Genomic DNA, 27,090 nt, shown 5'->3' with positions numbered 1-27,090 from the left:
CTGCACCGCGCAGACATGACAGGCGGGATACTCGTAGGCGCCTGCTCCTGCCCTGACGTATCTTTTCTCCTTGCGATGCAACGACGCAGGCCGGAGTTTGTGCGTCCTGCGCATCGCAGCACCACCACCACCAGCACAGGCATGCCGTTCAATCATCAAACGCTGCATAACCGGTGCACATTAGTGGCGAGTGACCGCCATAGACAATACATCTCCAACTGACGTGCAGACGCCTCCAGTCTTTTTGGACCGGCCCTCTGCTACTGGTTTCAGTTTCTCGTTGTACACCTCGACACTGCACGGCTGCCCTGCGAATTTTAGATCGTGTTAGCGCGTCGGGTCTCTTCTCCGGGACCGCATATCTCGTTCTATTGATTGCGGCGAGAACAAGTCACCGTTCTCGAACTCCATGCGTTTCTTGCCCCCGTTGGTTGTACCCACCAGTGCAAGGAGTTCTCGAACCTGTGCCCTCCGTTCCATTTCCTGTTCTTTCAGCGCTCCGTACTTTTTTACATCCTTAGAGCTCCGCTGGCACTTTTCCATCTCGACCCTCTGGAGTATACACCCCAGCTCGAAGTGTGTATACGACGCTCAGAACTCATCTACCCGTATCGTGAGAAAACGATGTGTGCACTCCTTGTACACTCTTGTCGATGGAACAGGTATGCTCCTTTTTTGGAAGCCTAGCGTCCTGCTCCGTATGCTGTTACAAGCCTCCGCCTTTCATCCTCTTTGAGGGCGCTCAATTCATTGAAGAAGTTCGCGACGCGAAGCTGCTTCCCACAGTACAGTCTCATACACTTACGAGCTAATCGTGACTTGGTGTACTCCCCTCACAGCGCATCCCAATGAGCAATGCGAACTTCCATGAATTCCCGAAAATAGTCAAAGCCCGCTCCGCGGTTCGTCACCGCGCTCATAGCTTCCAGGCGCTCCTTCACTCCTGCATTCCAAGTCCCAAATTTCTTCCTTGCATTCATTATTCACGATTCTAGGCGATACCTCGCCCTTGAGAACTTTACAAGACGCATGTCCTTCTGACGTCAGTTGCCGTCGTCACCATGTTCCGCACACTTGGGTGCTTCAATGGTTGTGATATTCAAGTTCCCGGGGGCCGCGCCAACGACAAAGTCGTTGTCCTGCACTTTCTGTGTCGCAGGATCCGCCACCTTCTTTTCTTCATGCTTCGCCGAGGGCGAAGCCGAGGACGGAACTGGACGATCTGCTTTCAAGCGCCGATGATGTACGCAGATGGCTTCTCCATCGGTTTCGATCATCCCAGTGAACTGCTTTTGCTTGCTCACTTTGAGACGTTTGAAATCGAAGATATTCTTCCAGTACGTCTCCCGCGTTTCATCGGTGAACTCTATCTTGCTTACATCGAACTCCGGACTGATCTCCCTTACGATGCCATGAACGACTCCGGAGTCGATAGTCACAAAATGTGACTTGATGTTGCACAACGGAACCACGTTGAAGCGCTTCCACATCAGGAAAGCCTTCCGTTCCAACGACTCTTCATTTTTTCTCACGCCCAGCTCCATCTCTGCCTTGCGTTCGAGTTCTCGGTCCAGAAGCACGAAATAGCTTAGGATGAGGTGATAACATCTTTTTTCATTTCCGTTACCTTTTCTGCAGGATTCGCCAGTCCCCGTACCGCACGATGCTCCTGTATAGCCGTACGCAATACAGAAGCTTCATTCCTGCTCCTGCGTGATGTCTTGTCGTCGACGGATTGGATCCTATCTTCATGCTGGCGATTGTTCGTGATACTTTCGATGATGCCCCATATCCCATTGCGAGACAGGCCCGGGTACAGCGCAAAGATAGAACGTAACATGAAACGTTCGAGGATACTGAGCATATTGTTCTTCAGATTCGTGAGGTACTTCATTGCCCCGCATCCGTAAATATCCGCATCACCCATGTATCGAGTACCGTCGAAGCGGAATTCGGCGAATTTTTCGTAGAGGGCGTGCATTCCCTCATCTCTTCTCGACGCTGCCCCTGTGCCAACAATCAGGTGGCGAAAAAAGGTCTTGTTGAATAAACCTTCCGGAACCACGCGTCTTTTGATTTCCATCAGGTCCCGATACAGCTCCTTCACCAAATGCATTAGCCCTGACGAAGCCTTTATACCACTCATGGAGTACGAATCTACACAGTTTCTGATGGCCTCTCGTAACTTTTGCTTGTACAGATCCTTGATTTATCCAAGAAGACAGGCTTTTACAACAATCTCGTAGTATTGTCATCTTTCTCGCAGCCTTTGGCGTCGGGCCTTCTTCTTCTGCTTCTTCGTCATGTCTTGTTCCTCTACGTTTGACTCTGTTTTTCGTTTTTTTCCACCAGCAGGTGACACCGCGCCTCCGGGATCCTCTACTTCCATTTCGATTACTTTTCTTTTTTATTTTTGAAAAAGATCCTATTTCGAATGCGTCCGCTATAAATCGTGGAAAATCACTTGAATGTACTTGCTTGAGGGCTGAAACACGATTGAATCGAGAGAGCATACTCTGCTATGACTTCAACCATAATACAACTTGTAGGTTAGAGCTGCACACTAAAGGTCAGGATCTCGTTTCCCCTCAACAGCGAGATGCACGTCGTGTCTCATGCCTGCCAGATATGGAGATGCGCGTATCGACCGCACAATACGGAAAAAAGAAAAGAGACTAATCATTAAATAGCAAAGATGTAACGATTTCATTCCCCCTCAACGATAAACATGAAAAGAGGGAAAATCTTCCCGTATTGTCGAAAGGTTGCCGCCTGTGCGGAAGGTCCCGCACGCGAGACGAGTCTCCCACGCTCGTGCTTGATGCTCGCCCCATTTGCACGTGCTTTAGTGAGATCTGAGCGACTCGTCCCCAATGCAGTCTACGCTGGGACGAGGAGCGGGTAGGCACCGTCTGGGCGTCGCTCTGGTCGCGATGGTCTCCTTGCATATCGCTTCCCATTACCGCAAGCTCTTGGTCTGTCTGCGCAGTTTGCAGGCTTCCACAATGATGATATACACCGACCCCGTGCCGGATGATGCTCGCCTCGAGCCAACGCCCTCAGTGGTACGGAAAAAGCCGTTCTGTCTCCGTGATGCATTCGCTCAAGTGGTACAGGCGCTACGGCGGCTGCTCAAAGCAGGAACTCAGCGCACGATAGAACGTACTAGACGAGCAGTACAGCCGAAAGGAAGCGTGAATAATGGAAACTGAAGATAGGGTGCAGCGGCATGATGGACGCTTTCCTGAAAGCCAATATCCATCAACTCCGCATTCTGCGATCCATGGTCAATGTGAGCGATCTGTCAAACCGTAAAAATCGTCGCAGCCGTCTCCGTGCTCCGAGCACATCCAGATGAGGCTGACGCTTCTATTTCATTTTTGTATCATTTAATACATTTAAATACAATTATTGGACGTTTCTCGTTAACACCAGTCAACAGACGAAAGCGTGACGCTGCGCAATGGCGCGCGCCGCCTCAAGCCCCTCCCGGAGATCGCGTCGCCCGGGTCACCAGCCCGCGAGCAATTCTCCGTTATACTCCCCCGAGGCGTACCAGGAGCGTTGCAGGCACTAGCGCACACACACACTTTGGCCGGCAGGAAGAATGCGCGCCGCTGAAGCTGCTTCTGACACTCAGAAGAGCGAGGCTGCCCCGAGGCTTCAGCTAGCGACGTGCGGTGCGCCCCTAGACTGGAAGGGAGCAACAGAGTCCGAAACGGAGGCAGGCGCAGGGCGCCTATCGACAAGTCTGTGTGCGCCGCTGACGTCCCCGCGCCAACACTCGTCGAGCCGCTGGTGTCTGAAACATTTATCTGCCGCGGAGCGCTGTCTAGGGTTCGAGTCAACCTCTACCGGTAAGTCGCTATGCCTGAATTGGGGACACGCTCCGCACGGGTACCGTTTCGTGAGCTGCACTTCCAGCGCAGGTAATGCGGCGGCATGCACTTGGCACGGAGCCGTCCGGGAGCAACCGGGCAGCCGTGCCGTTTTGACGGCTCCCGAACTGGAACATTGGTCCGTGACAACGCTGGCGGAGGCGGCCGGTTCTGTTAGCTTTCTAGCACCTCAGGCGGAAACCAGCGAGCACACAGCCAGCACACCAGCGGCTGCACACCCTCTGGGACGTGCGGCTTGGTCTCCAGGACTTTTCCATAATACGGCACGTCTGAGTTTGCTGAGCGACCAGCATTCAACACAGAACCCAGAGTTCGTTACCATCCAGGCGGCATGTGACGTGCCCGAGGGATGTGGTGCTGGGCGCTGGGGCGAACCCCCTGCGTGCAGTCTTGAGCTCGCGACGAGCCCAGTTGATGAACAGCCACCGCTGAAGCTCGATGTTCAGCTTGACACGGAGACGCGAAACATCGCCACAAGCTTCATTGAGGACAGCTTTCTCGAATCTGAGCAGGTGCCTCCTATTGAGGGATGCGTCAAAAAAGCAGACAGCGCGTCGCATGCATCGGCACTGGAGAAACGCCACCAGCCCTGGACTGCGTGCTCGCGTGCGTGTGCACGTTCGATGCACGCGGAAGAAGCAACGTGTCCTGAGATGCTTTTCCCGCGCTTAGCGGCGCAAGCTGACACGGGTGACAGGCGTGCGGATTCGGACGCAGGGCTGGGGGCTCGGACGCTGCGCATGATGCGGCCGCCAGGCGCTTTCTGTGAAGAGCAGAAAGCCCAGGATGGAGATTCGACAGAGGAATCGACAACAACAACAACAACAACAACAACAACGGTACCGTCGAAACCGGGAGCACGCTGGAATCATCGGCTGGGATCACCTGAAGACGATTCAAGAGTCATTAGCAGCGGGCAGCTGAATTGGTCCGACTCGAACGGCGTTTCCGGCTATTGCTGTGCTGCGGAGCAGCAACTGAAACAGCCGAGGAGTCCGGCATCATCAGCACTATTGGAGCCGTGCGAACTAGCCAGTTATCTGGATCGCATGACTGAGCAAGCTGACAAGGAACAGCGGCGACTGACCGCGCTTTCAGAAACAGGTGCCCCGATCGAATCACCACGCGAAGCTGCACTGCAGCAGGAGCAGTGCGCAAGTGCAGCGTCTTCACCGGAAGAGGCTACGAAAGGTGCCGCCTCGCAAGGCGTCGTACACGGAGGTACGCACGAACAGCAGCGTACCGCGAAGCAGCTCTTGGTGCTCGATGTACGGCCCCGGATGTCGTTCGTGTTCGAGCATATCCGCCACGCGGAGCACCTCTGGGTCGAACCTGACCGCTACTCGAGCGACGAGAAACGGGAGCTGGCCTTTGTGAGACATGTCTGTAAGCGCGTTCGGCAGGAAAGCGGTCCGCTGGACTTGGTGGTCCTCTACGACCACTGTACAGAGTCGATGGACAAACCGCTGTCGATCGCTGCAAAACTTGTCTGTCTGCTGAACGCAGAGTTTGCGCTCCGCAACCTGCAAGTGCGTCGCGTATGTCTGCTTAGAGGAGGATTCACTGCGATGTCTCGCGCACACCATCAACATATCATCCGCGTCTGCGACGATGATATCGGTATGAACCTCTGTGCAGCGATGCGCACTCGTGTTGGACCGCTGTTCGAGCGGCTGCTACATCAGTTTTTACACGAGCGGGCGCAGCCTGCAAGTCGTATACTGCCCTATCTCTATGTTGGTAGCGAGCGCGATGCATCGGATTGGAGTTTCCTGCAGTTCGCTGGTATCACACATATTCTCGTTGTGGGCAGCGAGCTGCGGCCGCACTTTCCTGGAGCGCTCACCTACAAACAGCTGCCTGCTCTCGACTCGAGTGATGAAGCGCTCGACAGCTTGTATCCAGCGATATTCGCCTTTATCGATGAGAGCCGTCGCGACCCGGACAGCACTATACTGGTCCATTGCTACGCTGGAATCAGCCGCAGTGTCAGCGCAGTGCTTGCCTACCTAGTTTACAGCGGCTGGACACTATCTGCAGCATGGGAATTGATGCGTGAGCGACGCTCCATCAGTCGACCGAATCTTGGATTCTGGCGCCAGCTCATGGCTTTCGAGAAGCAACGCCACGGCGTGCAGACGCTGTTGGAGCCTCCTTGCGTCTCTACGTTAGGGTTTTGCTGATGCTGCTGGTATTGAAGCTGCGGGGCGCAGCGCTTCTTATGCCGCGATTCCGACGCGGAACGAAGCTCATGAAACACTCCACCGGGATGGTCTTCTCAGTGACAACCTGCGTTCGAGCGCCTTTTCCTTTTCTGTCCGGCTGCTGAAGCGCGGCCTCGCTAAAACAGTTTGCCAAGGGCTTGCGCGGGCGTGCAGTGCCCTTGAGCGCCGCCACCAGTGCAGGCAACGAGCAACAGACGCGACGAATACAAGCGGCCTGCTGGCTACCGTTGCGTGCTGGTGAATTCATCAAGGCATTACGAATAGTTGGCGTTGCTGCTGCAGTTGAATCCGACACATGCCGACACGAATTCAAACGTGTAGACCGGAATGAAAGCGCCCCCGAGCGTCGCATGGTTGCATGGATACTTCATTCATCACGCTTCCGTTGTCGACGCGGGGTAGCGCTTGATAGGTGCACGTCCGGATCGGAAACCTGCGGGATGTCGTGGGCGGCAGAACGATTGTCTGCCGCTGCTGGTACCGCAGCCGCTTCGCCATCCACAGCATCTTGATCAACGCCGACGATCTATACAGCAAATCCATGACCGAACACGACGTGCTGAAAGAGCGCTGGGGCACCATCGGCGAGCACTCGTCTGCGATAACCGCCGCACCATCCACGGCCTTTCAGCGATTGCAAGATTTGAGTGGACCATTTGTCGACTTGGAGCTCCGTGGCAGCTTCTCGAGTCCGTATCGCTCTGAAGAGAACAGCGTCCACGAAATCGAGCGCTCTGACAAAGAGCGCCTCATCTATGTACAAACCATTGCCAACTTTGACTTGCGTAAAGCTCGTCGCCCGAACAACATATCTGGAATCGGTACAGGATGCCCTCGGAGATGGTATGCAAGGCGTTGGAGGCAGCGGCGGCAACGCTACCCACGAATGCAACCTATGCAAGCAGCAGGAAGCGGCGCTCAGCCGGCGTCCAAGACCATGCCGCAGCTGGCGCAGTGGCACGCCAGCAACGCCGGTCACACCATCTCCTGCCTATCGCCAGTTGTCTCCGCGACGTTGCGCAGCCAATCACCGCTACTGCTATCTTCGGGACGGTATCCGTTGGAATGCACACTGCGTCCAGCTGGTACCCAAGGTGCGCTGATATCTCGACCAGATGCACTACAAACCCACGCCCCGCAAACAGTGAGGAAAGTCCAGTTTCGAAGCGGCAGAAGAGCGCTACCGCCTCAGCAGCTGGCGTCCAGTCTCAGACGCCAGCCATAAGCAATGGCGTCTGCGCAGTACGCAACTGCCTTCAGCGCCGCTTCCATGACCCCGCTGACCTATCAGGCAGTGGCGCTCGCAATCGAAGCTTTCGAGGCTCCCGTTCGTCCAGCCAGAAGCGACTCCTGAGCCGAGAGCAGCATTCGCGGCAGGACGCCGTGCGGGTTCTGGATCAGGGTCGCGAACGAGCCCTGCTCAGCGCAGACGCCGCCTGCGAGCACCACCACGCGGTCGGCAACTTTCATGATCGGGACCCGGTGGGTTATCACCAGCGTCGTCAGTCGACGCTCTCGAATCACGCGCACGAGGTTCTCGAGTACTCGGAGCTCGGTCTCCAGATCAAGCGCCGAGGTGCACTCGTCAAGCGTCAGAGCAGTGGGTTCGTGAAATAACGCCCTTGCGATCGCAATACGTTGAATCTGGCCACCAGAAAGGCCCGCGCCTCGCTCACCAATCCGAGTTTGATAGCCGCCCGGGAGCTCAGAGATGAACTCGTGGGCAGCAGCCGCCTCAGCAGCGCGACGCAGGGCGTCAGCATCCAGCGCAGAAACCCTGTCTGCAGCTGCGTCGGGCGCCGCGGGAAAACGTTGTGCATCTCGTCCGTAGCTGATGTTCGCAGCTATTGTACCAGCGAAAAGCACCGGCTCCTGCTGCACTATTCCAAGTTGTCGCCGAAGCCACGCAGTATCCAAAACGCGCAGATCATGGCCAGCAAAGCGTATTGTCCCGTGATCCGGGTCGTACAACCGGGCCAGGAGCATGTGCAATGTCGACTTGCCGGATCCAGAGCCACCCACGAGGGCGCACAGCTCACCAGGTTCAATGGCTAATTGAAAACCGCGCAGTATGGGTGTATCGGGGCGAGTCGGATACCGAAAATGCACCTTGTCGTATTCAATGGCCGGTGGGGCGTACCCCACCGGCAGCACGATGCCTCCTGTACGGCATCCGGCGCTACCGCTGCGATCGTTGGGATGCTCTGGACGCGCGCTCAACGAACGCTCAACAGCAGCGACTTTCCCGGACGGCAGAGGACGCTCTGGAGCGGGCGTTCCCGTGTCGCTGTCTGGTTTCGCGCTCGTGGTTGTCGAGCCTGCATCACAGGAGTCACGATCGAGGACTTCAAAGATGCGCGCTGCCGCGCCCTGGGCTCGCACAAGCTGCCCAATAGCCGAGCTCAGCGATGTGACGCCAACTCCCAGGTTCACAGCATACATCGCAAAAGAGGTGAGTGCGCCAACCGTCAGGGAGCCGTGGTAGACCATTGTGCCTCCGTACCAGAGGACCCCAAGCAGCGATGTCTGCGCAGTCAGGAAGCCCGCCCCCATGTAGATTCCTTCAATGACGGCTACCCGTCGGGCAATATCATAGGTGTCATCGATACGACGGTCGTATCGGGCCTGTTCCAATTGCTCTGCTGCAAACAATCGAACAGTTCGAATAGCTGCGATGCGTTCCGCCGCCACTTGATTCGCTGCTGCCAGCGCGTCTAGTAGTTGGCGACTCAACCGCCGAGCGTATCGGCCGAAAAGAGCAACGCCTGCGGCAAAGGCCGGGACCATGCACAGTGAAACTGTGGTGAGTTGCGGCGACAAATACACCAGGAAACCTATCGCTGATACAGTCGTAATAGAGGCGCGAATGCTGCGTGCGAGATTGTCCGTTAGGGTTCGCGCCACAGCAGAGGCATCCGCCGAGAGGCGGTTAACAAGCTCACCCGTAGAACGCGCATCGAAAAACGAAGTATCCTGCCGAAGCATCGCACTGAAGAGGTCCTTGCGGAGCGCTCGCGCGACTCGCTCGCCGGTGATGTTCAGGAGCAGCACCCGGGCACCGACGGCGAAGGCGCCCAGCACGAATACCACCGCCATGATCACAGCGACTTGTCGGAGCTGCTCGAGGCCGTCTGCTGCAGTGAGAGCATCAATCATGCGTCCAACAGCGAGTGGAAACGCCATGGTGGAGAGCGCCGAGGCGACCTGCGTCGCTACTGCTCCCGCTAGAAGCCGGCTATGCGGCTGTGCTAGGCGCAGTAAGCGTCGAATGGACACTGCGTCTGGTAGCTTGAAGCGGAATTCGAGTTCGCTCGCACCATTCGTCGAGGCGTTGGTGCTGTGCTGCGGACCTTCTGCCGCTCGTCCCGTTGGTGTCGCCTCGCTGGTGCTGCGGCTGGTCGACAGATTCTGGCGGCGAACGCGTGCCTCGTGCGCTCGCGAAGCGTTGAAGCGCCCTTTCAATCCCTGCTCAAACCGAGTCCACCCTGACGCTACCTGCGTCCGGTAGTCCTGTTGCAGCGCTCTGGACAGTTCGCTGTGCAGCGGTGCGCTCGCGCATGCTCGGAGCCGAAGAGCAGCGCTTGCCTGTAGCTGGCGCTCAGCAGAGTCCTCAAGCCGTGCATTTCTAGGCCCGTACTCCGCAAATCGTAACCGCTGCCGGTGCACATTCCTAGGAGTTCGTCCTATCGCGTGCACCAGGCTTGCAAGCCGACCACTCATGAACGACTGCACGTGTAGCGCACGTACCGAGGACAAATGCCCCGCAACTCCGCACCGGTGAACGCAGTCTGCAGACTCCGCCAACCCAAACCGCTGCAAGTGCGCACTCCAGGTTGTTCGTCCTACAGTGTGCACCAGGCTTGCAAGCCGGCCTCTCATAAACGGATGCTCGTTTAACGCAGCTAACGAGGTCCGGGAAAGCTTCAACTTCGCTTCGCTGCGCTGCCTGCAGCTGGCGAATAGCTAGAGCCGCAGCCACCATGGCGCAACAATGCATGCAGGCTCCGCGTGAGCATCAATCCCTCCCTCGAGTTTTGTTGAAGCGTAACAAACCATGGGCATCCTGGATCGAATTCGTGACATAGAGCTGGAGCTCAAGCGGACTCAGGTAAATAAGGCTACCATGGGCCATATTTGCAGGCTAAAGTCGCGCCTGGCGCGCCTGCGAACACAGCTGCTTCTGGACGAGGAGAAGGCACGGAAGCAGGGCGCCGGCAGCGCCGAGGGCTTCGAGGTCCCCAAACAAGGTGACGCCCGGGTAATCATGCTCGGTGCACCATCCATAGGCAAGTCGACGTTTGTATCGCAGGTAACCGGTATCGACAGTGCCGTGGCTGCGTACGAGTTCACGACTGTGGACTGCATCCCCGGTGAGCTGCACTTGCGCGGAGCTCGCATCCAGCTGCTCGACCTGCCCGGGATCATCGAAGGCGCTGCACAGGGGCGCGGCCGTGGACGACAGGTTATTGCGCTGGCACGCTCTGCGGACCTGGTACTTATGATGCTCGACGTCGGTAAGGACGTGGACGCGCAACGGCGGTTCATCGAAAGGGAAGTTGAATTGGCCGGTATTCGCTTGAACAGGCGCCCGCCGAACGTCATGTTCCAGCTGAAGAAAGCGGGCGGGGGCATCACCTTTAACGCTACCTGCCCGCTCAGCCATTTGGATGAAAAGCTGGTGTACGCTATCCTTCAAGAGTATCGAATTTATAACGCCGACATCCTGGTTCGTGAAGATGTAAACGTGGATGAGTTTATTGACGTCATTGAGGGGAACAGAGTGTATGTTCCGTGCATCCACGTCTATAATAAGATTGACTTGATCACCATAGAGGAGCTGGACCGCCTGGCGCGGTCGGATCCGTACCACGGCGTGGTGCTCAGTTGCGCACTTCGCTTGAATATGGATGAGGTCTTGGAGAAAATATGGCGAGCGCTGAAGATCGTCCGAGTCTACACCAAGAAACGCGGAGAACCGCCAGACTTTGAGCGACCTCTGATTCTGCGCTCCAGCCAGGCGCGGGTAGCGGACGCCTGTCGCAAGATCCATCGATCCCTAGCCGACCCGACACAGTTCCGCTACGCACTGGTCTGGGGACGCAGCACGAAACACGACCCTCAACGAGTAGGTCTATCTCATCAGCTTGCCGATGAGGATGTCCTCTGTGTAGTCACGAAATAGACGTGGGTACTTGTTTTTCATTTGTATGCGATGGGTCGATGCCAACAGACGCATCGGGACGCTGCGCGAGCGGTGCCCTTTGCCAAGGATTTTCCTCATGGGTTACCGCGGACGCTACCACGCTCCACAGTATCCAGTACGGTGTTCGCTCATCGATCACAGACATATCTGATCCAGTGAATGAACGGATAATGCGCGTACCGCAGACGTTCGTTCTGACGCTGAGCGTGCTACCTAGCGTGTGTGTCGCTTACGGATGGTGCGGCACCCCTGGCCGTACGCCTGAAGGAGGCGATCTGCTGCGCGAGTGGTATCGTTGCGCGCTTCGCGAATACGCACCGCGGATATGCACCCTATGAAGTCATGCAGTGGCGCGCATGGACACGCACGCTACGAGCATGCGTGCGTGCATGCGTGCATGCGTGCATGCGTGCATGTCATCCGAATGCCTTCGAAGGCGTCGTGTGCGAGCGCATGCTTCGCTTTTACGTGTGCGCATGGACGTATCACTTGTTGTAGGTGTTATGTGCGTTAGCAAAGCGGTAGCGTTTTCCAAGAAACGGATAGATCGAAGCAAGCAAGCTTCGATCCGCGAACGACTGGACCAGCTTCGCTATGCGCGTCGTGCTGGTGCCATTGGAGCGCGCGCGCGCTCTTTCTCTCTCGTGAATAGCGGGAACCCCGGAACGTTCCGTGAATCTAAGCGCTCGTGACGCACTGCATTTTTTGCATTTACGAGACTCTAGCGAGAACAGGGACCTTTGCGGTAGGCTTCTTCGTAGCGCGGTCCGCATTCGCTATACAGCAGTGTGAGGCGGTGAACGCATTTCCATGGTAAGGGCACGCGATAACCTAGCGCAGCCGCTCTTGCGTAGCTGAATCGATGGCGAGATTGCAGGAGCGGTTGTGCAGCGGGCTGCCCGCGGGTACGACGCCCGACTCACTGCCCATTTGCGGGTCGTGCACGAGCGCTCGATCCCTCGCGGTGCGCCGGCGCGCTTGCCATCGCATCCCTTTCGATGGAGCTCTGGTTCGGAATTACTGGATGTCAATGGCAGGGCGATACGAAGCCAGCGTATGACTGCGATGAAGACGCAAACTTCCTGAAGCTTTGAACAGAAAACCGTATCATATTCTCGAATGATCAATTGAAACGAGCCACGGCCGGAGCGGTGAGAAGAGCATCGTGCGTGCACGATTTAGAGGACCTTCTGCATCTTTATGCGTCTTACGGAGCCAATTTGATGTCGATTCATTTCGGGGAATGAACCGGTACTGCCGCGAGCATCCCGCCACCGCCGCGCGAACATTGCCAGGAGCCTACAATCGGGTACCCCCCGAAAGCGCTCGACCGTCGCGTGTGCGCCTCGAAACTCGCACAAGCGGCCGTCGAATTCCTCGAATACCGAAGCGGCTACGGCTCGAGGTGGTCGTGAATCACACCCGAACTCGATGGGAAACGGACCACTCCACGAAAGCTGTGTGAGCGCGTGGGTTACGGCTCCGGAGCGCCAACGGACTGCGCCAAGAAGAGAGGCAGCGCCGCAGTTCTGGCCCCCAAGCACCTCGGCATGGCGATATACAGAGATCAGAGGAAGAAATTTCGGATGAGATCGAGGAACTGCACGACGAGCCACAAGAAGGATTCAAGCTTTTGACAGTGAGGCACAGGTTTGCGGGCCCCCGAATCTGTAAAACAGCCGGCCGGTGTGTCGTACGATTCCACCAAGTGTGTACAGTCCATGATCTTTCTCTCCCCTGCTAGTCGCTGAAGCGCCTCGACGACGGCGCGCACGGAGTCCAACCCCGATGACCAGTCACTGGAATGATGAGGCGGCAATCGGGTCGGCAGGGCGGCCCCCGAACGCTGTCTGGATGCGACGCACAGCCTCTTGGCAGGCCTCGCGCGGCGCAAACGCCGACAGACGCACATACTCGACGCCTGCTGGGCCAAATCCTGCCCCAGGGACCGTAACGACCTGGCACTTTTCCAAAAACTCGGTGAACACGTCCCAGCTCGAGCGACCGGGAAAGCGGACCCAAATATAGGGTGCATTGCGGCCGCCGTAGACCGAGAACCCAAGCGATTCCATACCCTCTCGCAGGATGCGGGTGTTCTCCAGGTAGTAGGATATGAGTTGCTCGATCTCCGCGAGACCTTCATCATCTAGGCACGCCATGCCTCCTTGCTGTGCGATATTACTCGCACCGTTAAAAGCCGTGTTCATGACTCGCCCAAAGTCCTTCGCGACTGGTGTTCCGTCAGCAAAACGAAGCGCTGAAGGCACAACTGTCCAGCCGAGGCGTACACCCGTGAAACCCGCGTACTTGCTGAATGAGTTCACTTCAATAGCGCATTCAAGTGCTCCATCGATTTCCAGAATAGAGCGCGGGACGGCGGGATCACGAATAAACGGCGCATATGCTGCATCGTACACAATGATGCTGCCGTTGTGTCGCGCGAAGGCCACCAACTCTGCCAGTTGCTCTCTCGTTGCGGCAGCTCCAGTTGGATTGTTCGGCGAACAAAAGAAAATGAGATCCGTGCGCGGTGTCTTAGACAAGTCCGGGAAAAAGTCATTGGCAGCGTCGCAGCGCATGTACACGATGCCGGCATACTGGCGGGTATCGGCATTGATACGACCAGTCTGGCCCGTCATAACCGCAGTGTCCACGTACACAGGATAACTGGGGTCCTGCACCGCCACAGTGACCTCGCTACCGAAGACCATCTGGAGACGGGCGATGTCGCACTTGGCACCGTCGGAAACAAACACCTCCTCCGGCCTGATGCGATCGCCATAGAGACGTGAAGCGATGCTTTTTCGGAGCGCATACAGACCCTCGCCATCGCCGTAACCGCTATAGCCTTCTTTCGTGGCAAGTTTCTTAGCGCCTTGCGTCAATCCCGCGCAGATATGCGGAGGTATAGGCTGCGTCGTATCGCCAATACCTAACGAGATAAGCGCTGCATCTGGGTGCTTCTCCAGGTACTCTCGTCGTCTTTGAGCTATTTGTGGAAACAGGTACCCACCCTGGAGCTTCGAAAAGTTTTCGTTGCGCGGCACCCGGGTATGCATGGCGAGGAAACGCCGCAGCGGCGACGAAGCGCGGCAGTTGGCGTGTCGCGCTACCCGGCACACACCCACTTGGTGGAAGCTCGCTCCAGCATCTTGAGACCTATTACCTAAGAACGATGCTTTCTGGAGCCAACCGCTTCCACATAAGGAGTTTACGTACATGACAAGTTCCGATACAGGTGCCTGCTTGTTCCACAACAGAACGCTGAGAAACGCTCCGCATTACCAAGACGTCCGCGACGACGGGCCGCGCGCGCTCATCCAGCTATAAGGGCGCCCCGCCGACGGATCGCTGCAGCGACGCCATTTCGCGCTGCGGCATGGGAACACGGCGCTTGAGTACGGAATGCTCGATCCTGGATGATAAGATATTCTTCTACCGATGAACGATGTATGCAAGGAGACGCATTGCGGTATGTGATCCGTGAATGCTACACGATTGCTCCTTGTGTAATCAAAAGTGCACTCAATGATCGATCCTGGATCATAAGATATTCTTCTACCGATGAACGATGTATGCAAGGAGACGCATTGCGATATGTGATCCGTGAATGCTACACGATTGCTCCTTGTGTAATCAAAAGTGCACTCAATGATCGATCCTGGATGATAAGATATTCTTCTACCGATGAACGATATATGCAAGGAGACGCATTGCGGTATGTAATCCGTGAATGCTACACGATTGCTCCTTGTGTAATCAAAAGTGCACTCAATGCTCGATCCTGGATGATAAGATATTCTTCTCCGGTCTGAGATCAGTGAATGGCACTGCACTTGTCCCGTGTGCTGAAGCGCTCACAGCCATTGGTACCTACGCATCCCAGACTTTAGACATTTGGAAAAGGCGCATCTGAATAGGACAACTCGAAGAAGCGGCAGCGACTGGATACAGTACACTCGAGCGACGTTTCCAGTGCGGCTGGTGCGAGCTACTCGACGCACGGCGCTTCCGCGACAGAACTTGCACTGCTCTCTGTGCTGAAAGCGTTATCCCGTGAACGCGCGTCAAGTGTCCCGCTCTTGTGTTCGCATTGACGTTGACTTGCCTTGGACTATAGTTTGCTTCGGGGAACTCTATTCACGGCTCTCTTAGAGTTGCCTGCACTGAGTCAGCGGTCCACGCAAGGCCGTAACCTCAACCGGTGACCCGGCGAGGTCGTTGCCGCTGCCTCGTGCACGCTCCAGTATCCGGCTACGTACAGACGCTGGGCTGTCTGCGCTACCCGTTCTTCAGCTACGCATAAGGGGCGTAGACTGAGCGACGCAACCGATTGCACAAGTGCTTATGCTGAGGTTGCCCCGGCTGCTCCTGGCTCCAGGCAAGCGAACGATAGACTTGATCCTGCGCCACGAACCTCGGGGGATCGTGAGAGAGCTCACCGTTCGAGTTCGCTTATCGGGACCGCTGGGCCCTGGTCCAGTCATCGTACCAGCGACAGAACAAGGTAACTGGTTCCGAGAAATCCGGGGGCTTCCGCCCTACGACCCCGTGGCGGACGCGCAGTTCCCCAGTGTTCCCGCAGATACCGAGACAGAGACGCATCTGCCGATCCATCTGCGTTGCTCTAGCGGCATCGGGCTGGTTCGCGTCTATATTCAAGAGTGTGACGCGGATATTGGTATACCGGTCCATATTCCGCGTCCCGATGCGGAGGTGACCCGAGGAATCCCGTCGATCGTGCCGTATCCCGTCGAGCTGAAACACGTGGAACGCACCGCCACCGCCACGACCCGCGAGGACTTTGACGGTGAGGCTTTCACGACTGTCCACCTGCCCCCCGAGGAAGAACACTCATGAGAAACGCTCGCAACCGGAGCCTCCTTGGGATCGATGATGCGATCGGCACCAGGGATGCCTTTTGAACTTTCCTGGAGCGCGTAGGCCAGCACGTGGCGGATGCTCGATGGGAAATCGGCGCGTTCCTTGTTGGCTAACTTCAAGAAGAGTCTTTCCGGTTCACCTTTACATTGCCTATTTGCCCACTGTGTACGCATCGGCGAGCGCGCGCATATCCAGTCACGATGGGGCCACCTTCATGCTATCGCTGAAAGCAATGCTCGAGCAGCGTCATGTATGCATCACCGCCTGTCACACGATTATGCTTCGCTGCTGCGCCTCGGTGTCGCGGAACATCGTAACCTGGTCCCCGCTGGCGCCACGATTCATGCAGCCGCATGGCCCTTGCTGCCTGCAGCCTGACAGCTTTCGCTCTGCAGGCGCACGCCGTGTGCAGTCGTCGTCCTGTTCCAAGACCTGAACGCGCCGCAGATTAGGTTCCAAGGCAGTGCTGGGTGCTATCCTTCCCAAAGAATATGATTATGTAAAGGTTCGTTGCGGAAGAGTTCCCTGCAACTGGCTGCAGCGCGCTGCTGATGCCTGCCAGGCCATCGCTATGAAACAGCGCGGCCGCGCGCTCTACTTCTGGTTTGATGCGCTCAGCAACTAGCTTGGCGATGCCAATCAGAATGTCGTAGTCGCCAGGACCAACCCCACCGGATCCAGTCGAGTTCAGAGAGTCCAAATGGAACGGGAGCTGCGACGCCTCAGACAGCACTTCGATAGCCGGACTTGTCCAGCCGCGATCAAGGAGAGCTCGATCAGCAGCTCCCTGCACCACATCGCTGCAGTTTCCGTCCTGAACGTCTACCGGTGTGCACTGCGCTTCCACGGCCAATACGACACGATCGGCGGCCTCTTGAAGAATACGCGTGAAACACAACCCCTGCGCAACGTGGTCGATGGGGTGGCTGGCGTTCGCTCCCCCGCTCTCGCTCAAGTGCCGCGTGGTGTTCACCCAGGTTTTATTGACCTCTTGTAGCAAGGCAGAGTCGAAACTCGTTATGTTTAGAGAAACGCGATCCACTGGAAAAAGGAGCTCCTTTGCCGCAGCTATTTCCAAGTCTCCAGCGGGCAGAAAGCGGAGGTCAACTGCAGCTGCGGTAGCCGGCGCGACGGCACCGTAGTGGAGCAGTGTGAGCGTCACCGACACCAGTAATAGTACCGTCCAATCGCGCATTTGCAACGAGAGCTTATTTGGACAAAGAAAGCGCATTGCAATTCGAAGAAAAACGAGCACTACAAGTGCAGCAAAGTGCAGGGTGGATGCAGTGCGTGCAAGCGCTCAGACACGTGGTAGAGAAAACGCCACGCCAATGGAAGCAGTGCGCTCGCGCCGCCCTCTCTGCGAGACACGCGCCCCGGCAGGGGTTGCGCTCTGACACGGCGACATTTTTTTCGTTTGACAGTTTGCAACGCTCTGCTCGGATTCAGAGCGTAGATACTCCAGAATACTACATCCATGTCAGACAAGACCGAAACAGGGATGCCTGGCTAACTCGGGGTATACACTAAAGTTTGGGTCTTTTCTACGTGTAACCAGCACAAGCATTTGTGGGCAAGTTCTGCGAATGCTCCCTTGTCCTTTGTCTTAACTCCGGCTTTCATTTCGCAGGTTTCTCCTTGGCCCCAGCATTGTTATACGCAGAAAAAGATGCTGATGATAGCATGAAAGTCGCGATTTCCCTAATTCTGGCTGTTGTCAACACAGGGTATGCATAGGTGGTCGTTGGAATGTGCGCTTCGCTTGCCATTCTTATCTTATTTGTAGACTGATCGGTGCGCATTTTGCCTCGGTGACACTTGACTATGGTCAGATTGTCGGGTATGTTCACCGCTTCTCGGCGTCCGAGGTCCGGTCTATGACGCCTGAACGCTTGCTGCATCGCTCGGTGCATGCGGTTGATGGGTACACAAGGCTCGTCTCGATGCCATGCTTCGTTTCGCACATGGTACAGTATTCCACGATCACGGGATTCTCCAGGGTGACCCCGTCGAAAGAGTGGTTGCGGTGCACGAACAACAACCCCTAAGCACAGTCAAGGGTTATCGATGCGAAGAGCGCACCGTCGCTGTCTACGGCAGAGGACCGAAACGGCAGCTGAAGCTTAGATTGAAGCTTCCGACTGGGGACAATATGCGTCGACCACACCTCGAAGCAGTGAAGTCGGGACCCTAACGCTGAAATCAGTATTCTTTGACTGCGAGCAACAGAGCTGGAAGGAAAGGAGAGACCCCGTAGTAAAAATCGGATATCGCAGACCGGAAAGCGAAACAGTCGCACGAAAATTCCGAACAGGCTGCTGTTCACGACTTTGGAAAGAGACCCATACATTATTCTTTACATCCAAGTTACTCCACCTGGTGCGTTTCTTTCTTACAGTGTAGTGAGATGGCTGTTGCACGCACCTGTTCACCGTTCGTCGAAGAGTGCGCCTCGTCCAAGTCGCCGCTCTCTACGATGTTTGCATCTGTGCTGCCGATCCACATCGCACAATCGGACACCCAGTTCCTATAAACGTTCTGCCAGTCAAAAAAAGATCATATTTGCAGGGTGGGTGCATCCGCGGCTGCGTCTGCTAGTGCCAAACGCTGCCTGTAGGTAACCGGTGGCAGCGAATACCAGTAAGGTTTCAGGACTGCGTCACAGACAAATGAGGATGTATCTCGGCATCGCCGGGTCAAGACTCTTTGTTCCAAGGGATAGCTTTCGTCAAAGCCCCGATACCATGGAATCGGAACGAGCACTTGTGCTGCGCATCCAAAACCTGGGTGCGTTGCTCACCTCTTCGAATGCAGCGTGTTGTTATCATTGCTACTGCTGAGGTTCAACGTATCTACGGCACTTTGATCGCGACGCAGGAGCCCGTGGAACGCGTTGGAATCCGGCCAACTTTACAAATGCACTTCCCAAGAGGGAAACACAGCTGATCGAGGGCATCACCAGCGCATCTCGAATCGATGCCCCTAGAGGTACCACGTACCCGCGCGTGCGCGCTCTCTACAGCAACTTGGGCAACGATACATCCAGCACCGCCACGAGCATCCTCAGAAGACTGGCAACAAGAAAAAGTCGCCGGATCGATCAAAGCTCTATCGCAAGGCCTAAAACCGGTCTGGAGCTATTGGAATGCGAAAGGGATCACGAACGAACGCTAGTCGCTTCTCTGGTTATCGATCCTGTTTCGAGCAGGGAAACGGCACCGATGCATCTGAGCAGCCACCTATCCCGCTATGGCTGGTCGCGACGGCAGGCGGCAAGCCGCTCTTGTGACTGTGGAAAGGGCGCTACGCAGCAACCAGGTACCTCTCAGACAACCTGGGTGCAGTGCAGATGTCTGTGCGTTTTTCCCGACGAACACACTCCTGGCTTACTTCGTGTAACCGCTTGAAGGCGTAGGTGCTCTCAGGGGCACCCGGTGTGTACCAGCGCGTCTGCTGCGTTCTTCGACAAGAGCGAGGATGAACGCTCAGGCCACGAGTGAGGGCGCACCAGTAGTGCTGCTCGACTCGGCCGTGCTAGACTTTCTTCTTATGGAACTGGTTGCCGAAAATACCGCATCGCTGTTGCCTGCTTCAGCAGCGGGTTTTGGAAAACCGGACGCACCAGTGCGCCACGGGTCGGTACCAGCACCGCTGTGGCAGCGACCACGAAAACCTCAGCACCTCCACACGACAAGCGAGAACGACCAGGGCACTGAAGCACTCACAACCGAGACCCTGGCGCTCGCTCGAGTCGAGGAGGCCGGCTTCTACGTCGGCGAGCGACTTGGCCCCCGAGTGCCAAGGGTCGGGGCCCTCGCTGGAAACCCCGTCTCAGAGCTCGATGCCTTGAAAGTACTTTGTCGTGACCTGTGGCGAACTGTTTTCGGCAAACAAGTGGACAGCCTGAAAACAAACCACCGTGGCGTTTACGTGATTTTCGATGCGAGCTTTCGCTGGCTTCGCCATGTGCAGGAACTTCCCGAGAGCGTAGGAGCACCATCCTGGTACTGTGTGTTTCCAGCCGGCCTTATTCGGGGCTTTCTCGCCCAGCTTGGACACCCGTGTACGGTGCAGGGCGTCTGCGAGCCGGCACCACCGAGTGCGGTGTTCACTGTTCGCATGCACTCCTCATCCGCTCCGGATTCAGAGACTGTAGCGAGCGAGCCCAGACAAACGTAAAAGCTATCATTGAGATGCCTGTGTGTTTCAGGGAGCAACCGCAGCAACGGACAAGAGCGTGCCGAATTTTCCAGTCGAGCGTTTGCGATAGGCGTTGCCGAGTGAACCGTCCGAGTTGGAGCTTCCACGCAGGTTCATGAGCAGTACGCACCCATCGTATGTGAAAAACCGGTGCCAGCCAGTACAGGATTCCCGGTCTGCTTTCCCGCTACCGGAAGCAGACTTTAGGGATGCTCGGATCCAGCCTCTGCGGTGGCAGCGTGCCGATGGATGTAGCGCAAACCGCAGTACTTGCACACGCTGGGTGCTGGATCCGCAGCATCCACACGAATGTATTCGATGGGATGACCCATGGCAACGTTGGGTCCACCGTTGCATGCGATGACCTCGCGTTCGACGACAAGCGGCGGAACCTGCTCGATGAGCTCCATGGCGTCGGAGTGCCACTTGGACCTCACAAGGTTCCGGTCAACCTTGGGCGGTACCTGTCCGTCGGGATAGTGCATTCGATACCGAATCAACCCGTCTTTGAGTGCGAGGGCGTCGGTTGCAAAGCTTCGCCCCAACAGCGGCAAAGGCGTGGTCAAGTGCGGGGTGCTCGGCACGAGCCCGGGCAACGACGGGGTGACGGCGCGCCACACCAGCGCGCCTGTGCTTCCACGCACCAGTACAGTTCGCCACATGTGCACCAGTACTATGTAAGAATACTTTTATAAAGGCCACTCACTGCAGCGAAATCGATGCCAAGCCCAGTTTCTCGGCAAGACGCCCGGTGGTAGCGACGACTTGCCGGTGCCGAGTCCGAAGCGCGCGTTTTGCCGCGTATAAACTCCTGAATGGGACAGCAACTACGAAAACGCTGGCAGTGCCCTGTATGGCGACTCGATGTCGTTGCTCAGTACGACCCGTCGAATACCAACACCTATCGAGTCCCAGCAAATGCGAACTGGGCGCAGCTGAAGTGCACCAGAAGCTTGCGGTTGAGACACGATGCGGCCCGATTGGGCGTTGCGCCTGTTTCTCTTCATGGACGGAAGGTTTGCCCGAGTCCGCGGATCCCCGACTGCGCAGTTGTCATCGACCTTCGGGAGAGCGTCCGCGGTTCCCGCACCATATCTTCAGGGCCCACCCACTGCCACAAACCATACGTATTTTCGAAACGGAGCGACAGTGTCGTTGCGCTAACGCTATGCCGGGCTGGGTGCCACCGTAACGCAAAAGCACCCGTGTCGATGGGAGCCTCATGCTTAATACGTCGCGTATGTGGTGCTTCTTCAGCGAAGAACTGCGGCATTCGTTTAACGCTTTAGATCCTCGTGTGCTACACACACACACACAGCACACACGTGTCGATGGCGCTGGGTCGATGCGTCGAGGCACCCACCCTGGGCATATGCAAATGCTCGCGGTTCACTGGACGTAAACCTCACCTCTTCCGCGTACGATGCTGCTTCAGGTTACATCCCGACGACTAGAGCGTGGTGTAGTCAAGGCGCTCGTTGGATGCCGAGGTCACCGAAGACCTTAGAAGCAGGGACAACAGAAGCGCGCCAAGCGCATGCCGAGTGGCTCCCCAAGTGGCATCGCGGTGCGACCGACAACACCCTGGACGGTGATCCGAGCACCCCGGCAGCCAGAGGACATTCAGCGCTGGCAACAGCACTGTAAAAGCACTATTGCGAAAACTCATAGGAGAAACGTCGCACGATGGAACGTACGGAATGACCAGTATCGTCGTGGGGAAGTACGAAGAGTGGCTTCCAGAACTTGAACCAAGGGTATGGACCGACAGATGCATTACCGGTTACCCGAATCCATACCGCAATACAGCGTCCCTGGTCATGTTGAGCGTTCTGTCCATCAAAAGGAAAAGCACCCTTGTGTTCAATGAAACGAAAAAACTGTAGATCCATAGAGTGTAAAGAAATATACTCCCTCTCAGACGCCTCCCGGCCTTTTTTGACTGGCCGCCTGCAGCCGTTTTCAGTTTCTCCTAGCACACTTCGCATCTGAGAGGTTTCCCAACAAACATAGATGGCCTCATATCGTCAGCAGTCGTCTTCAGCACCACACATCGTCTGGTATTGATGGTGGCGTTAAAGTCAAAGTTCACGATCTCCATGCGTGCATTGCCTCTGGTTGAACTCACCATCGCAAGGATTGCCAGAACTCGTGGCCTCTATTCGACTACAGTCTCGTCATCATCCTGTCGGACAAACATCTTTTGTCATCTACCTACCCTGTTCTTCTTCTTCTTCGTCACTTGCACTTCTCCCTCGATGGTCGGCGAGAAGATCGAAATTTTCGTCCTTTTTCTCTGGCATCCGGCGATGACGGCCTCCAGGATCCTTCACTTCCATTCCCGTAAGTTTATTTTTTAAAAAGAACACACTCTGAATGCTCCAGCTACAAACCCTGAAAAATCACTTGATTACACTTACTTGAGGATTGAAACACGATTCAAATGAAAGACTCTAAGAACCTGAGAGGCGACCCGAGGTACGGCGCTGTCGCCTGCAGCACCGGCGCATGCTCGGGCAACAATGTGGGGCTGCAATCCGTCCATCCACTCGACACTCGTTCCTTTCTTGGTAAAAGACTTTTCTGTTTACCAATAAGGCGTTTCCTGGTGTTTGAAGGTCTTTTTCTTTGACTCATCATTTTGGCACTTTGATACGCACCAGTTGTTGCACGAGTCAAGGACTGCAAGTGTGAGTCGCCGTAGAAAGCAGGCTCGCTGAAGACTTTCGCCACAGTATGCCTCAGCGGCGGTTCACTGCAGCGTCAGAGAACAAGCCGCGGAAAACGATCTTCGATGGTCTCGAGTCTGGGCCTCTGCGGAGCATAGCGCAGAATCCAGCGAGTCGACTCGCCAGCTCCGTCGAGACGCTCGCGAGTGCCGGCGCTTTCCCTGGCGGAGTTTCGGGGCTCTCTGCCGTCGGCCAGGAGGCACTGCTCGTGCTCAACTATCGATTTCACGAATACAGAGCGTCGGGCTATCAGGGACAGGTCATCTGGTCGCGAACATGTTACTGCGAGACGCAGCCGTGCGCCGGTCTGTGTATGTTCGCGGAGCATCGCGTTCCTCGAGCCGGTCGAGTCGAAAGCAAGCAAGGCGCGCGCGAACATTACGAAACGCTTTCGTGCTCAGCGTACAGCTCAAAAGATCCATGTCGCAATGACGAATGCTGTATAGCTTCAGCGACGGCAAAGACGAAGAGGACGACGACGCGGATACCCCACTCAAACTCGAGCGCATCAGGCGCAGAGATTCGAAACATCTTCATCCATTCGGTGGATCGTCGACTTTTCATGCCGGTGTACCAGATGCAGCCGACCATTCGAGTTCGACCCCGTATGATCATCGCAGCGCTTCATCGTCATCTCTGCGCTGTTCTGGAACCCGAACGCCTGCTGATACAGGATTTCGACTGCGAGCATGCTCGCATCCTGCATCGAATGGTGTCTGGTCGGCTCACGGGGCCAGAAACAGATCCAGGAGAGGCGTTTGGATTTCGTGCCCTTGCAGCGATGCTCCATACCTGCGTTCAGTCGAATGAGCGCAAGCTGCAGTGGATCAAACAGCAGCTGCAGCACGGCCAACTGCACATCAATACCGTGGAAAAGTCCGCGGCTCCGCGGCTTTTACAAGGCGCAGCACGACAAGTGGCACTCGTAGCGCTGCGAGCCCGGAACCTCCGTGTCTGCCTGGAGGAGAGCCTCGACGACGGTATTGCGGAAACCGTCGCAGCCTGGGTCGGAGAGTGCATCCCCGGCGATGACGCTGGGATGCGGGCATCATTTGCCTCGACTCAAGAGAGCGTCTACACGCTGATTGAATGGGCGCTATGGCAGTGCCATGATCATGAAATGTCTGCAGCTGCCTTGCGGAAGCAGCTGCACAACATTGAAGAACTGACAGTGATTGCGCTCGCAGCGAAACAGACTCGGCTATGGACAGTGAACATCAGCTGTCATCTGTGGTTCTGTACGATCCTGATAATGCTGATTCCGGCGGATTTTTTCGGAATGAACATTGCGATTCCAGCCTATGAGGAAACGGCTCCCTCCTGGCCGTGGTTTGTCGTCGTTGCCGTCTCGCTGGTCCTCGGTGCTGGATTTTTGATGATGGGGATTCTTTATTGGAAGCGGAAAGGGATGATGTCGATTCTGTTCGCAAAGAGCTCGCCGCCGCCGCCGCCGCCGCCGCCGCAGCAGCAGCAGCAGCAGCCCAGATGCTCGTTGTGTGAGCGAGGCGATGAAACGGTCACTTCTGGGAGTACGAGTGCAGCGATTGATGCTGCAGAATGCTGCTAGGGTATAATGCTTGTACGTGCTCGGTTGGTGCCCCGAAGACCTGCACACAAACACGTACGCAGCCAGAAACGAGTGACTTGGTGCTCGCGCGCTTCGCGATGCGAATACAATATCGCCGTTCAAGTATTGCAGGTTTGTATGCAATGTGTGCTCGCTTTCGAGACGCAGCTGAATTGCGAACAATTGGAGGAAGGTAAAATTTTGTGGCCTACGGCCGGGTTTATCGGAGGCCCAGATGGTGATCTATCTCCAGCGTTGGTGTCCTGGATTCTGGAGCACGCCTGCACCTACCAATGGCATCTCTAGTTACCCTATATACAATCGGTGCCGTTTTCTCGGCTTTGCAGAAACTCGAATGTGACCCGAATCGGTACGTCGTTGCTTCGCGAACACAGTATCCGTGAAATGGGATCCTGCCTCGAATTCGTGTCACTGGAAGGTTTTCCTGAGTCCATGGTAGGGTAACATGGAAAGGGTCGTCTGACTCGGGCGTTCACCCCAAAGCTCTGACCTCCTCCCAGTATCATCGATACCAACGTAAGTGGGCTGGTTCCGTGAATGCTTCCTTCTCGTCGCGCTTCGCTTCCGCCTTGAATACATCGGTCTCTGCATTTGCCTCCAGCTCCGTTGCCAGCAGTCAAAGGATGTCGATGACGGCATTGAAGACCCGATTCCCCTGATTCTATCTGTTATCAAATCACTCTATGCATTGCGGGGGCCGTTTCGATCTACACCTCACTTGCGATGCTCATTGTCGTTGTAAACAGCTCGGTGTGCCTCTTGTTCAGGTGACACTTGATTGTTGTCAGGTTTTCACGTATGTTCATCACAATGACTCCTGCAAGGTCCGGCCTATGGTACGCCAATACTTGCTTCACGGCTCGGTACCTGCACTCGACGGGCACAGACGTCTTCCATCTTTGCCCTGCTCGCTCGAAGCACCCGATGCAATGTACTGCGAATATAGTCGTCGTCTGCGTGATCCCCCGGAGGAGTACCCTGTCCGTCGCACGCGCGAGCCCGTGCTTTCCCATTCCATAAGGCATTGACGGAACCAGATTTTATCGACAGTGAAACATGTACCAGAATGAAAATCCGGGCTAGAGATCAAGTCGAGGGTTGGCGAACCGTCTGGGCTTTCTTCGTGCAAACCGGTGACGCCCTCTCGACTGGAAGCGGTCACTAGGATAAGTCCGATCCCAAGCGGATTTTCGGCGCACTCTGAAGACATAGGAGCCTCTGGGAGCATATCCCATGAGAAGTATTGTGCAGGTATCGAATGCAGTTTCGTCGATGACCACAGAGACTAGAGTATTCGTATTTCTAACAAAGTCTATCATCGAATGAAGTGACATGTTTCATGAAATTTCGACATGAGCGTATGAACAAGTCATTACGGGACAACATCACGTTTCTTCTTTCGTCGTCAATGCAACGATACGCATGGCTGCGCCCACGACTTGCCTCGAACCAGAAAAATCGAAAACTCGAAGCAATCGTGATTTGCGCATGTTCCACATCAGGGCATGAGAAGATTGAATACTTGTACGTATGCAGTGGACAATAATGTCGATTACTTTACAAAGCCCTGTTCACGTGCTTCGAGAATCATCATCATTCTGATGACGCATCGAATGCCAAAGGCAAAGCGTCGAAGACTCAACTTTGAAACCCTGATCGAGAATCCGGAAACTACGTATGCATTCCTAAGCCCCTATTGCTGGGCTTTGCATCCCGCGTACGCATATCTTAGCAAGTTCGGAAAAATGATCAAGGTGCTTGAACAGAGCGAGCAGTTCAGTGTTCCATTTTTATGTCGCACAGGTGAAGCTGGATCGTCTATCGGGTACGCGCTGACTTGTCACGCGCGCTGACGCATAGGCAGCGCACCTGACGGACCCGCGTTATACCATGAAACGTCGCATATATGCACACGCGTCGGTCAAAAGCCACCTGCTCGCATTCACCCGAGCGATGCTTAACGGGACAGGAAGAAGCAACACAGTAATGCGTCGGCACTCAAGCTCATGCAAAGCGTGGCATCGGAAACAGCACTTGGAAAATACACGACCCCGCGTTCGGGAACCGCACAAGCAGCGCAATGATGAGGATAGGATTCCGTTTGTATGAAGACGTCTGGGTCATGGCGGGTGATAGGACGCGAGCGTCTACGTTATATCGGTTGCAGGCAATCCAGAAGCGTTGCACGCACTGAGAGACTACCATGGACGCGAGGAATGCCGCAAGCGCAGCTGCTCAGAGAGATTACAGTCAACGTGCTTTGACTGAAGTTGTTCGGGCCTTGGCGAGAAGATCACCAGATACTACGACTGAACCGCTCGCTACGGTATGCCCGTACTGAAGCAAACGAATCACCACCGCG

General features: G+C 55.8%; 8 protein-coding genes across 8 annotated transcripts, besides 1 other annotated feature; 5 read left to right on the top strand and 3 right to left on the bottom strand.

The window, feature by feature from the left end:
* Positions 1-338: 338 nt before the first annotated feature.
* Positions 339-2,736: a sequence feature (repetitive element).
* Positions 2,737-3,607: 871 nt separating this feature from the next.
* Positions 3,608-6,082, top strand: CYME_CMN326C (similar to MAP kinase phosphatase-1; the record flags this gene model as incomplete). The annotated part of the gene is made up of 1 exon (XM_005537374.1): positions 3,608-6,082. The coding sequence occupies one exon, from the start codon at positions 3,608-3,610 to the stop codon at positions 6,080-6,082; it is 2,475 nt and encodes an 824-aa protein (XP_005537431.1).
* A 1,329-nt stretch (positions 6,083-7,411) lies between these two features.
* On the bottom strand, positions 7,412-10,003 carry CYME_CMN325C (ATP-binding cassette, sub-family B, member 10, mitochondrial precursor; the record flags this gene model as incomplete). The annotated part of the gene is made up of 1 exon (XM_005537373.1): positions 7,412-10,003. The coding sequence occupies one exon, from the start codon at positions 10,001-10,003 to the stop codon at positions 7,412-7,414; it is 2,592 nt and encodes an 863-aa protein (XP_005537430.1).
* A 175-nt stretch (positions 10,004-10,178) lies between these two features.
* On the top strand, positions 10,179-11,306 carry CYME_CMN324C (developmentally regulated GTP binding protein; the record flags this gene model as incomplete). Its single annotated transcript, XM_005537372.1, has 1 exon — positions 10,179-11,306. One exon carries the CDS (start codon positions 10,179-10,181, stop codon positions 11,304-11,306), a length of 1,128 nt encoding a protein of 375 aa, XP_005537429.1.
* A 1,817-nt stretch (positions 11,307-13,123) lies between these two features.
* CYME_CMN323C (probable aspartate aminotransferase) lies at positions 13,124-14,548 on the bottom strand (the record flags this gene model as incomplete). The annotated part of the gene is made up of 1 exon (XM_005537371.1): positions 13,124-14,548. The coding sequence occupies one exon, from the start codon at positions 14,546-14,548 to the stop codon at positions 13,124-13,126; it is 1,425 nt and encodes a 474-aa protein (XP_005537428.1).
* A 1,126-nt stretch (positions 14,549-15,674) lies between these two features.
* On the top strand, positions 15,675-16,187 carry CYME_CMN322C (hypothetical protein; the record flags this gene model as incomplete). The annotated part of the gene is made up of 1 exon (XM_005537370.1): positions 15,675-16,187. The coding sequence occupies one exon, from the start codon at positions 15,675-15,677 to the stop codon at positions 16,185-16,187; it is 513 nt and encodes a 170-aa protein (XP_005537427.1).
* Positions 16,188-19,688: 3,501 nt separating this feature from the next.
* CYME_CMN321C (hypothetical protein, conserved) lies at positions 19,689-20,390 on the top strand (the record flags this gene model as incomplete). The annotated part of the gene is made up of 1 exon (XM_005537369.1): positions 19,689-20,390. One exon carries the CDS (start codon positions 19,689-19,691, stop codon positions 20,388-20,390), a length of 702 nt encoding a protein of 233 aa, XP_005537426.1.
* Positions 20,391-20,614: 224 nt separating this feature from the next.
* On the bottom strand, positions 20,615-21,073 carry CYME_CMN320C (NADH dehydrogenase I iron-sulfur protein 13kDa subunit; the record flags this gene model as incomplete). The annotated part of the gene is made up of 1 exon (XM_005537368.1): positions 20,615-21,073. The coding sequence occupies one exon, from the start codon at positions 21,071-21,073 to the stop codon at positions 20,615-20,617; it is 459 nt and encodes a 152-aa protein (XP_005537425.1).
* Positions 21,074-23,147: 2,074 nt separating this feature from the next.
* Positions 23,148-24,707, top strand: CYME_CMN319C (hypothetical protein; the record flags this gene model as incomplete). The annotated part of the gene is made up of 1 exon (XM_005537367.1): positions 23,148-24,707. One exon carries the CDS (start codon positions 23,148-23,150, stop codon positions 24,705-24,707), a length of 1,560 nt encoding a protein of 519 aa, XP_005537424.1.
* Between the last annotated feature and the right edge of the window lie 2,383 nt (positions 24,708-27,090).

Source organism: Cyanidioschyzon merolae, chromosome 14 (assembly GCF_000091205.1).
Source record: "Cyanidioschyzon merolae strain 10D DNA, chromosome 14, complete genome".
NCBI lineage: Eukaryota > Rhodophyta > Bangiophyceae > Cyanidiales > Cyanidiaceae > Cyanidioschyzon > Cyanidioschyzon merolae.
The sequence above is the reverse complement of the archived record's forward strand: the minus strand, read 5'-3'. Positions and strand labels throughout refer to the sequence as shown.